The sequence below is a fragment of the Lygodium microphyllum genome, chromosome 16 (genome assembly GCF_053477565.2).
Source record: "Lygodium microphyllum isolate KBCC chromosome 16, Lygodium_microphyllum_v1.1.10, whole genome shotgun sequence".
NCBI classification, from domain to species: Eukaryota; Viridiplantae; Streptophyta; class Polypodiopsida; order Schizaeales; family Lygodiaceae; genus Lygodium; species Lygodium microphyllum.
In genome coordinates this window covers 136,632,800-136,645,445 of record NC_141150.1, presented here as the reverse complement: position 1 = coordinate 136,645,445, position 12,646 = coordinate 136,632,800, and the positions used below count along the sequence as shown (strand labels likewise).

The 12,646-nt window shown below is 40.5% G+C and overlaps 1 protein-coding gene across 2 annotated transcripts in view; it reads right to left on the bottom strand.

Annotated features, from left to right (window-relative positions):
• Positions 1-2,021: 2,021 nt before the first annotated feature.
• The window catches only part of LOC148023478 (lysM domain receptor-like kinase 3), a 77,054-nt gene continuing 66,429 nt past the window's right edge, over positions 2,022-12,646 (bottom strand). For both annotated transcript variants that reach the window (XM_087695421.1, XM_087695422.1), the window contains 4 exons: positions 3,531-3,634; positions 3,133-3,244; positions 2,912-3,037; positions 2,022-2,806 (listed from right to left, as the gene is read on the bottom strand). In XM_087695421.1, the coding sequence (XP_087551547.1) occupies positions 2,633-2,806; positions 2,912-3,037; positions 3,133-3,244; positions 3,531-3,634 (516 nt within the window). In that variant the 3' untranslated portion in view covers positions 2,022-2,632. The remainder of the gene's footprint in view (positions 2,807-2,911; positions 3,038-3,132; positions 3,245-3,530; positions 3,635-12,646) is intronic.

The window sequence follows — 12,646 nt, the reverse complement described above, 5'->3', positions numbered from 1 at the left end:
CTAATACATTGTTACCAAATTTTCAAATTAATTTCGTGCAAATGCATCGTGGTTGATGTCTTCCTTAGAAGAATTTATATCGGTAGTCTAGAAAAAGGAAAAATCTTGGTGCAAGGGAGCTTTTGTATGAGAGGAGAGCATAATTAGAGTCAAAATCTAATAGATTTCCTTAGGTAATTAAACATCAAAGTCATTTTAAAAAGAAAAGAGCATATCTAGCACTAATATAGAGCTAGGAAGAGTTTTTTGCATATGGCAAAATTTAGCCATCATTATTTAGGAATTGGTCATAAAGTAATATTTACAATCATTATTATTATATGGAGAAGGATGAGGACCATGCCCAAAATTAGCATGACTATGTCCTATAAGTCTATGAGATCTTGTGTTTGGGCAGAAAGTGTGTTCTAATGATAGGGGAAATAAGGTTAGAGAGGGCGGATTTTAAATATAAGGTTATATGCTATGATGGTTGTGAAGGTGACAAATTTTTTAAAAAAGCAAAAAAGAAAAAATGTAAGAAGAGGAGGTTGTTGCAACAACAAGAAGGGGGGGGAGAAGGCATGATGATCTTAAAGGGGGCACCATCTTGCAAAGGAGGAGAGAGAGAGGGAGGGAGATCTTGTGAGAGATCATCATCGCCTGCAAGAGAATGATTATGCCATGGAATCACAATCTTCTATATCATGATCATTGATATGGTGATCTCATCATCATACTTATATCATCATCATACTTATTGGATGTTGTTTTGTCCAGAAATTGCGGAGATAAGGGAGGAAGGGGGCACAATGATACAAGAGTTCAGAGTTCACACACACACACGTGTGTGCGCGTGCATGCACACACGTGCCATCAATAACAAGAGGGGGTTCATCATTTTGAGTGGGAAGAAGATTATTGCCTGCCCCCACTCTTCATCGACATCATTTTCATCATTATCAATTCGCCCCATACCCTCATTCATGGCATGCCCTCTCATCATCTTTTGAATTCAATTTGCCATCAATCTTATGGAATTTGAAGTCATGGTGGCCATGTCCAGAGAAGGTGACGTCCAAAATCCTTTAATCAAAACCTTCTTCTCAATATTACAAGCATGTTAACCTTAGCTCACATAAGGTTAATCCAAGGATTTTGGGTAGCCATTAGTGCTTTGATAGCCCTTCGATAGGCTCTCAATTTATAGGCAAAGAGCTTTAGGAGCCATACCCTTTTTGTCATATCTTTTGAGGCAAAAGAGTGGCTATGTTGGATCCTATGGGGAGGTTATTATTACATGTGGTGCTAAATTAGAGGTAGAGGAAGTAGGTGTTGATTTTGAGAAAGAAGAGCGGGTGGTAGTTATCTTCTAGTTGATATTTTTGAGGTCAACAATGAATCTTAGAGGGTTGCAAAGCTAGATAAGTCAATCAGGTAGGTTGTTGGATCATATGCAGCTATGCTAAAGTTCCTTGCAAAATTTCTTGAATCCAACCATTGTCCTATTCTACTAATATGCAAATCTATGTCCCCCAAGTTGCAATCAAGGACCTCCTCCCTTTATGTTTAAAATCTTTCTTTTCATTTGTGTTATAAGACATTGCTAATCTTGTGCTATAGTGTTTATCCTAGTAACCATATCGTGCTACTTGAGTACTTTGTATTGGTCCATTGCAAAACTCAACCAATAGTCTTATAAAGGTATCAAGATGCATGGAACTTTTGCAAAATTTAAAATGTGCTTAAAGGGCTAAGGAAGCTTGTGTTTTGCTAAAATTAATGTCTCAAATTTTGAAGGCCATCATGTTTAAATATCAAAATATGCAATTCTAGACATATGGCTCCATAAGATACATGAAGAAGAATCAAGTAATAAGAAACTTGAAATATCACATGAGGAAAGCTTGTTTGGAACATTTGGAAATGAGAATATCACATGAAGAAGCCATCATTGTGCATATATAAAATTTAAAAACAACAATTGTAATCTCCCACAACCTTCGTAGCCCTCTTGTCAAACAACTGGAGAAGATTGTATGAAATTGAACTTAAGTATGTGGACATATATGCTTTGACCATTTTCAACATTTTGTGGCATTAGATAAATCCCCACTTCAAACAATTAATCTTGTAATGCCAAAAACAAGTGCAACAAATGACTAGTATAGCTTGTGCATAGCTCGACTGGGAGAATCATTCTCACCCGCAATACGGATTCAAGAATTATGTTATAGACTTAGGTTGTGTGACCTTCCCTTTATGGGAGCCTCACCTACTAATCCATCCTAAGTTACTCTTGTGGGAGGCCCTTGGGATACCCTTACCTCATGTGAATCCTTAAAACCCGGATGTGATTGTACGCGGCATTACACACAATGACTTGAGATCGCATTGTTGGTATCGACCCTAGGCTAATAAATGAGGCTGCACAGGCAGAGAGAGTGCAAGGTTCCTTTACAAAGATTTGGCGACCATTACGCCAATACAACGAGTACATATACGTACGTACGTGTAGATGATGGGGCTCCGATCAGCTGAGGAAGCTGCAAAGATCAGTAGCTGCAATTCACCGGTGAATTGGATATTGTGGCAAGCCAGCCTTCTGCAGCTGCATGCAATTAAGCGCGCGGCGTCTGGAGTGGTAGTGCAGCTACCTTCCTTGCGTTAGTCCGTGGATGACTTGTCCATCGCCGGCCAGCGATGCTTCCCAATCAATGGACTCCATCAGGATTTGCGAGAGATAGAAGACAACCTCCTTGAGCATCAACTGCACCACCGTGTGGTCACCCGCATCTCGCGTGCATCGTTTGGCCAACACGCACATCTTTTCGTTCCAGAATATGCAACCGGGAAAAAGCATCAATTCACCAACCTCGACAACAAACGCAGCCAACAGCAGCTAATTAAACCAGCAGGAATCGACAGATACCCTTTGGAAGAGGTGTTGAGGATAGGCATCCAATAGAGTCGGATCAGCCCACTTACACAACTCCCTAATCGTGCTCACCGCCACCACGGGCCCTGATGTTGGCCGATCATTCGTTAGAGCAAACACCTTGCAAACATGATCAAAATAAACTATAAGTGCGCATCTACCTACATAACTAACTAAAAGTTGTCCCAATTTAAGCTTTGGTTTTGCAACGCTACCTCCTCCACGTGCTTTTTTAATGCCGTTGCTTGTTGCCCTGTGACAAGCTCAAGAAGAAGTATTCCAAAGCAAAACATGTCATCTTCCATCCCCATTGATGGTTTATGAACACTGCAAAGAAGTCCAGGAATTGTCCCCGCTTTGACTTGTAAGCATAAACGTGTTTGCAAGATGGGAAGCACTTGGGTAGAAGCTTGCATGCATGCGTTTGCACAAATGCATGTGCATAGACGTGGGTAGAGAGAGATGGGATGTGTTTGCATACCAATCTATATTATTCATACGTACATATCTTCAATATATGCATAAGAAAAGAAGGCCAAAAGTATTCATACCATGCATACACACATGCACATGCACTCATGCATGCATGCACAACATACACAAAAACACGTACTGAGATGTTGTGGAAAGAATTGATGCATTATCCTTTTGAGGATTAAGGGTGCTGCTTTTCCTTGAGATTGTTGTCATTATGCTTGAGATGCCGAAGTTCCCAACCTAATCATGGAATAGTATTAATGCCACACACAATTTTGAACTTTTCGCATAATAAAGTTTCACCACATTTTCTAATTAATGTTGGAGATCACATTACTTGCACCACCCAGCATATTTTATCATCTTTTGAAGCAACAATTCGTGCTAGATCATATCTCTTACACCTCCTAGTTATGGGGTTACAACAATTGTTTGAAATAAATGGACATTCTATGACCTAACCTTAATTTAACCATATACTTCTCATGTGAAAAGGATGCATAGGTGGAATATTATATAACTTCTTATTAATTGAATACAAAAATTGTAGTAGAAGCTAAAATCACCCTTCTTTTTAAAAGCAAGTAAAATACGATGATCATTTGTTGACTATGTGAAATGAAAGCAAATACATGTTTGAAGCATAAAAACAAATGGTTGCTAAGAGCAAAGAAGCACTCTATATGAGATACCAATGGAATATTTTTGAAATTGGACGTGTATATGAGAGTGTTGATTTTCAATTGTGTCACAATTATGGTTTCTATGAAGAGCTTTGGAAAGCAGAACCATGAATGTCTATTGCAAGTTAATTGGACACTTTAGTAGGATTGTAAGAGTCTTTATAACTTCTTAGACCTTTTTTTATACATGAAAACTTTGGTGGCAAATTTATCGTTGTGAAACTAAAAGAGTGAAGGGAAAGAGAACATTGCCTTAGACCAACATGCCAACAAAAACTCTAATCGAATGCAAAATTCATAAGACATTTTAAGGCAAGAAAGCTATAGAATAAGGCTATAGTGCTCGTATATCAAAACAAATACATACAACTCCAAGTCCTCCTATAACACAAAAACATGGTATAGCATCATAAATTTTGTGGCCAACCTTGAGTTGCATGTAATATATAGAGGGTGTGTCCACTTACAACTATTCTTTGATGAACTTAATCACTCTCACACCAAAAGGATAACTTCTAGGCATAGACAACACATCAGGAATGGTAAAATACAAAAACACTCTCAACATCAAACATGAATGCACCTTCGTACGAGCTTTATACTCATTGTCTTCATTCAGGAATACCAAACTTTGCACCCATAATTCACAAACCAAAAGCATAGTCATTGCTAACTCTTGCAATTTCATAGCACATAGGCAAGTAGATCTTCTTAGATCAACTTCAAGGAGACCTTCTACTCTTCAAGGCCCAAGAAAATATGCTCGACAAGTAGCCTTCACGCATCCATGAGCATGCAGTTGCTTAGACTTTACCAAGCTTCGATGAAATCAACCTCAACTTCAATACATCTAGTCCTCATAGTGGAGAGTTAACCCCTGACTTCTATCCACGTAAGAATCGTGAGCGTCACCTCTATCTCCACAAGCACTTCAATGGGCAACAACACCACCTTCAGCATGAGCAAGATGGTGGCCATGCACACATCCTCCTTCACAAAAAGCAATGGGGAAGTTTGCTATATCTTGAGGCATGCAATGACACTCTCCTACCTTCACAATCCACTCCACAATCAAGGCGGCCTCCTCTATGTTTTGTCCACAATTGCACCCTCATCATAGCCTAATCTACAATCTTTATTCATGTTGTCATGGCCATAAATAGCATCATCAATCATGTGGCATCATCATGCCATCAATAAAAAGGATATAAAGAAGTTTTTAATTAAAATATGTAAGTTTTTTCTTAACCTTAATATTGAAGATTGAAAGAGAAAAGGGTTACCCCCACGTCACATGCATACCAATCCACAATGTCAATATGTTGTCCACACAAGCCCTTAGTGCTTGAAACCTCATACCTTTTTCCCATTATCACACATGGTCTCATTCCATTTGCACATGCATTGGTGTTGACCTCATCCACCAAGATGAACATTCTTGGTTTCATACCTCCAATGACCTTAAGATCTTAAATGCCATCAGATTATACCCTTGTGCTACCTTGTTTAGATTCACAATCATACACATCCTTGAACTCAAGGTATTGAAGCTCGAAGTCTTGCATTGACCATAGTACCATCTGAACTTACAAGCTCAAGATAGTTACTCATGGTTCAAAGAAAAATCCTGATAACCATGGGAGAAAACCTTGGAACACTCTCTTAGAAAACACATGAGCAATTGTTGCTAGAACAATCTAAATCTTACCTATTGAAAGGCGCAAAAATGCATCCATTGTCTTGCATTCTGACTAATCCATGAGTCGATCGCATATCCATAGCCCCTCTTAGGGGTTTTGGAAAAATCCTCACATTGCAAAATAGGTGCACTCATTTTTTATTGCATGCCAAATATTACAAACTATTCAACTCTTAGGGAAGTTGAGTGGCAACAATCAAGAATAATAATCTAGAATTGTTCGCATATAATGGGCTTGTAATGCATGATCTATAAATGCCAATAGTAGACTTAGTACCATCATCAAATGAATAGTAAATATATGAGAAGTGTAATTGCAAGACTAGGGCCAAAAAGCACTGCCTTTGATATATTCTAAAAGTGGCAATACTATCAAACTCCTTGGGGACAATATACCAATTTTTGGCCTGGTAAAAACCTTGCTGAAAGCTTGACAGAGAAATGCAACTTATGGACTTTAAAAATCTATCATACATATCATTTTATATACAAGGATGTAGGGAAATTGATCGAATACCCAAAACCTACCGTTTGACTCTTCTTTCATGGTCGGAAAATGAAGTAGTACCCTGAACGATACTGGACGAGGATGGTGGATTGGTACATTAAGTCACCATAAACATAGCAGTTATTGCCCTGGCACGTGGATACTGCTCGCCCCTGCATGCATATAGGGAGCAGAACAACCTCAGGACGGCCATCCTGCAAGGAGGCACGCTGAAGCAAGCGAGGGAAATTGCTACTGTGGTTTCTGCTCCTGTGTAGGAAGCTAAGGAGCTGGAGCGCAAGTTGCGAGAAGATTAGAAGGCGGCATATATGAAGCAGAGGGTAGCACTTGATGGAATGAAGTGGTGCTGCGAGTCTCGATGGCCCTCGAATCAGATAACGGTAATGCTGAGTATGCATTATGTGGACTCTATATGCCTTTTATGGGTAAATCTCCAATGGAGGAGGAATATGCTAGGTGGTTCTACACGCCTATGGCTCCAAAGCTTGTCTGGTGGTCCAATACAGGTTTGTAGAAAGGGCTTTTTTATTGGATCTGGTCTCATCCAAAGCGAGTGCAATCTCATACAGGGATCCTCGATTGGTTACAAAGGCAACCTGATTTATACAATGCCGCAGGCTAACTTCAATCCTGAGGAGGTCCTGCAGTCGGAGTGCCCTGTGTGGATCAGCTTCCTTGGACTGTTGGCTTAGATGGACAGTGAGATTGTGGTGCTTACTGAGGCACTGGGTAAGCCATTGTATGTACCCTCAGTGGCTAAGGCTAACGGCACAAGCAAGGTGGAGAAGCAGGCGTGCACACTATGGGATCAGAGACAACAAATCCTAGAAGTCCTTGAGCTTGTGGATCCGAATGGAATGGACATACTGGTGGAAGTATGCGTTGGCTCTTTCCCAGACTCTTGCTTTATATGCCACAAGGTTGGGCACTATGCTAAAGACTATCCTAAGAAGGAGAGCCCTGGCTCAAGTGAGAGGGTGCAGGAAGCAGAGCAACAGCACATGAAACCAATGTAGGAGAAAAAGAAGGAAGCTAATGAGAAGAAGCAATCTGGCCAATCGGAGATGGATAGAGCCAAGAGCAGGGAGAAGACTCAAGGGGTTGCAGATATTACATCTGTTCAGTGGCAAAGAAAGCTGCTAAGAATGCAACAGAGGGCAAGGAGAATATGCCCCCCCAATCAAAAGGGCAAGAAGAGGAGGAAGAAGCCATCCATTAAACAGCTTGCTCACAAACTGCTAGTGGATAGGAACATTTTTGCTATCTTGGATGACAAGGATGGTTAGGAGGACATGGAGATCACTATCTATGAGTAAAAATGATATTAGGATTCACTGCTAACACATGGAAAGTATGGGGTCTAGGAGGGGGCCCCAAAAGGAGTAATTGTTCACTACCTTGTCAAAAGCAGAAGAAATCTGGCGTGACCGCCTTACAGGAAGTGAAGCTGGGGTCTGTCGAGATGAAGAGGCTGTCCTTTAAGGGCTACCACATCTTGGGAAATTTATGCAGGCAGGGATGCAAGGGCACACTTATAATTGTGAAGGAATTGTTGATGGCCAAGGAAGTTGCTCTTGGAGGTGATGGTAGTATGCTCGCTATCTCTATTGACCTGGAAGGAGAGAGAATTATGATCATATCTATGTATGGCCCTAATGCCTCTACTGAAAGGGCTGCCCTGTGGATGCACCTGAAAGGCATAAGTGCAAACATGAAAGCAGTTTTTCTTGGGGACTGGAATACGACCCTGTTGGATGGGGATGGATCGCTTGGTTCAGGGCCAATGTTGCTCTAGGAGGGAGAGGAGTGGAGAAACTTGGAGATTGAGCAGGACCTCATCGACGCATCCATAGCCTTTGGCAGGGAGTACCAACCGCCCTTCACATGGCACAACAAGCAAGGTGGAGACCAGTGGTGTGGGCGGCAAAGCTAGGTAGGATCTATCTCAACTAGGGGGGATGGTGAGTGATGCCTAATGTGCAGATTAGAGCCCTGTCTGAAGTAGCCTGCTCGGATCATATACCTGTGCTCTGTACACTGAGGATAGCCGGGGATCAAAGACTAGGGGATGGCCCTCCTCTCTTCGAATTCAACATGCCTTTCCTGCAAAAAGAACCCTTCTACAAGGATATCAACGAGGCATGGAGATATATAAGGCCTCTAATGCCATGTTCGTAGATGGCTGAAAGGGATTGCTGCTATTACCAATAAGGCTAAATGTCATGGCAAAGAACCGACTGTGCGCAGACGTGAAAGGTATGCAAATAGTAAATATGCCAGGAAAGCCTTTAATAAAGAGAGAGAGAGAGAGAGAGAGAGAGAGAGAGAGAGAGAGAGAACACAGTAGGGACTGGAAGATGGGTCAATCCCTCCCCTTGTGGAGTTATATTATTGACAAGGAGCAAGCTTTTTCGTTACACATAAACCAGTTCTTACTTTTAGATCGTGGGAACAAGATCACGGTTCCTTGCATGGTATACGATCGGCTTACATTTGCACAACTTGGAAGTTGGCACCTTTTGATCTTTTTTGAGTCTCTTCTTCTCTCTTACACAATATGTGTAGGGATTTTCTCTTGGAATTTGATTTCAGCAGAGCTTTCATAGCACTTGTACATTCTCTCATATACAATATGTGTAGGGATCTCTTGAAATTTCAAAAGGTTTAGAACAATAGAATTAGTACTTTTACTTTGCCCATCCGTTTGAGGATGATAAGAGGATGAAAACTTTAATTGAGTCCCGAGGTTCTCGAAGATTGGCTAAGCTTTCTAATCGCTATGTTTTCTTCTTTGTCGTGAAACCTACTAATGTAGCTATAATTGTGGGACTTTCTAATTGTCGTGGCTTTCTAATTGCTATTATGGCCCTTTCAAGATTGACTCTCTTTGTTGTGGGACTTTCTAATTGTCGATTTTATGTTTTCTTCTCTTTGCTGCGGAACGTGCAATGATTATAGCTTCACAATCTACTATATTAGTTGATTCTCAAGTCTTATGTTAAGCAGGAATTTTGTGTGATTTGGTTTGATCAATATCATTGGATATATTGTAGGGGGCTTCAGTCCGCTTGTTGGGAATCTCAACTCCACCAACATGAGCACATAGAATATTCAAGCATTGTGACTTAGAAGCAATGATGCATTACTTGCTTTGAAGCAGCTTAAGAGACGAGGCTACAAGGATTCTTGGAGTTGATGCCAGGGATCATGTTGCCTTCAATAACGTTTCAAGCGATTAACAACGTATTTTTTTTCCATTCTAATGCTGTCCACAAACAGTTAACTCCAACAATGGCCATGCACTAGATGTGTAGCAAATAATGGGACAGCCATAGTTTGCACAATCCATCTAAGGAGCATCCTTAGCTTTATCAAACTTGTCACACTACACATCAAAGAGAGCTACCCTAGATTGTGTTGAGTTGATCTTTGTGCAATTGTCAACTTCCATGGAGGAGACATATGTTTCCTTCCGCAGAGCCTACTTCCCTGACCTGTTGATGCCTTTCTAATCGAACATCATGCTCCTACCTTCAATGCAGATAAAACAGATGCCCAATTTGATAATCATGAACTACTTGACGATATCCGTGGATATTGCTTTGCATAGTTTGTGAATGTTGAGTAAGCTTTTGATGCTCATGAGGAGAATGGATTAATACTCGGTGTGGAGAGGAGGGTGGTTATGACTGAGTGTTGAAGATGTATTCATTTTTCTCTTCTTGCTTGTCTTTTGTCTCCCAAAAGACAGTTGTTGCCGCCCCCTCGATATGGCTACCTTCCTCCAATTAACGCAGTTTGTGTTTTCTAACCTTTTCTTTAAAAACTAAGTTTAGCTTTAATTCTTTGCTCTTAAATGCCACGTTTCTTTGTGTGAATTTTAACAAATATCATTAGTATTGACATCACATCTTGTTCTTGGATACATTTAGATGCCCAAACATTAAGGAAATGTTCAAACATGTCTTGGTTTGAAACACCTATTCATATCAAATTCTCGTGTATTTTAATGAATATCATTAATATTGACATCACACCTTGTTCTTGGTCATATGCCCAAACATTTAGGAAATATTCGAATGTGTCTTGGTTTGAAACACCTATTCATGTAAAATTCTCATGTTGACAGAGTAAAGTTCACCACATTTATGGAATCAATCTTGTTGCCTCTTAAGCTTTGGAGTCATGCAAATACAACATGCCATTCTCTCAACCTACTAAATATTTGGAAAGAAAATTCATTTTGTTCAACATGCATGCTAGTTTGTGCTTGCTTCATCGAGATGTAGTTTCCAATGTATGTGAGATGGATCGAGCTATCGGGAAAACACGTAACAACACTACACTTTAGTAAAGCTACTTGGGGAAGGATTGAAATGATATTTGTTGTCTTTCTTTGGGATAAAGATAAAGGTTATCGAGGGTGGTCCATAGCTTGGTCACTAATCACATCAGAGGTGCCTAATGGAAGCCTTGGACTCCCCTTGCTCAAAAGAATGGATGGCCAGCCGCCTTGGATGGCACTCACTTTGCATTAGCTGGTGCAATTTAGAAGCACATTGTGATTCCTAACATAGAGTGGTTGGACTAGCTGGCAGGAAGATAGGCATCTTGCAATTGCAAACAATGCAAGTGTTGGTTTTGGCCTAGCAAGACATATTGTCAAAGGCTCGGTGGGTAGGGACTAGGATAGAAGAGGAGATGGGTCCCTCAAGCAGGTCATCTAGACCTTTAGAGGTGCTTATGATTTGGCATATAGGCCTTTGCAAGATGAGCCCTAGATGGCAAGAAGGCTAGCCCTTAGAGGCATCCTTAGGTGGAGAGACCTATGGGATTTGATAGCAATAGACTTCATAAGCTAGGAGGAGATGGCCAATAATATGGCTTGACTAACTTAGGAAAAGAATTTATGGTGGACATTATGGGAAGACTCATAGTCATAGCCAACATCCAAGAAGGTGGGAGATGGCAACATTAGCAAGTTTATAGTCTCTTAGAAGGGCAAACTACTATCCAGATGTAGAAACAATAGGGACTTGGCCAAGAGAGACCCTTTGCATATCTTGCATGGTGCAGATAGTTGGAGATAGTGGCACCCTCAGGCAAGGTGAAAAAAAAATGGAATAGTTGAGTGCTCAGAATGAGGAAAGCCAAACCATCTAAGAGGTTGAATGTTTTCTTGTAGAGGGTGGTTATGAATAAGTTTCCCATGAGGGAGAGGTTGAGTAAGCTGATGAACATCTCAGTACTTTGTGTTCTATGCAAGCGGGCAACTGGATCACCAGTGACACCTCATGTGGGAGTGTAGGGAGGTGAGGGGAATTTGGAGCAAGATCAAGACTTGGATCAGCAAGGTAGGCTTCAATGAGCATTTGGATGTTAAACTAGCTATTTTTGGTGACCATGGGAACAAGGATGACCAAACCCTCAAACTTTGGAATGTGGTGAGAGCCGTGACACTCCAATAGGTTTGGAAACTTATGAATGAGCTTGTCTTTGGTAGATACAACAACAAGGATGCAGTCAACGAGTTGTGGGAAAAGACTAGGAGGGAAACTTTGTTAGCTCTATGTGGATGTGTTTTGTTGGATAAAACCTTTAACATTTTCTTCAAAGTTTTGTTTAAGGCATAAGAAGCCCTCTTGAGAATGGCTCACTTATGGCTTTGTACATATTTTACCCTTCTTGATAACATGTTTTCAAACCGCATTATAAAAAAAGGAGGCAAGGAAATTTTGTTGAACCAAGGGTTTCAAATGATAGCAATTTGAGCTATGGACTTCTAATTACCACCTAACCTTGCTGATTAAGCATATGGATTTGGTGAGTGGACACACACACACACACACACACACACACACACACACACACATAAAGAGAATGTTGTGTTGTGTGTGCAACCAACTAAGACTTATGGAGTAACCTTTTGGGTCCTTCATGCATGGGGTTAAAAGGTACAAAGAATTTAACTTCCCTAGGCTTCCCATATACCAATGGAAGAAGGCATTGACTTTATACATGAGTAGGCCCACCAACATGATGGGTTGATTGACACATGAGAAATGATAAATCATTATGCTTTTACATGTGACACCAACTTTCACTACATCATTTTGCTAGATTTTTATCCTATAAAGGTTGCCATGGGATTATAGGCCTCTAGCTTAGAGCAAAATGATATTAGTACCAAAAGCATACTAGCAACAAGCCCAACACACACTATTATCAAGAATTCTTAAATACACCATTGGATTCAACCATGAGAAGGTGCATTTTGAGAAAATAAACTACCTAAGGAGAAATACAAGTTGTTCCTCACAACATTGTAGTGAAGGTGCATTTTGAGAAAATAAAATACCTAA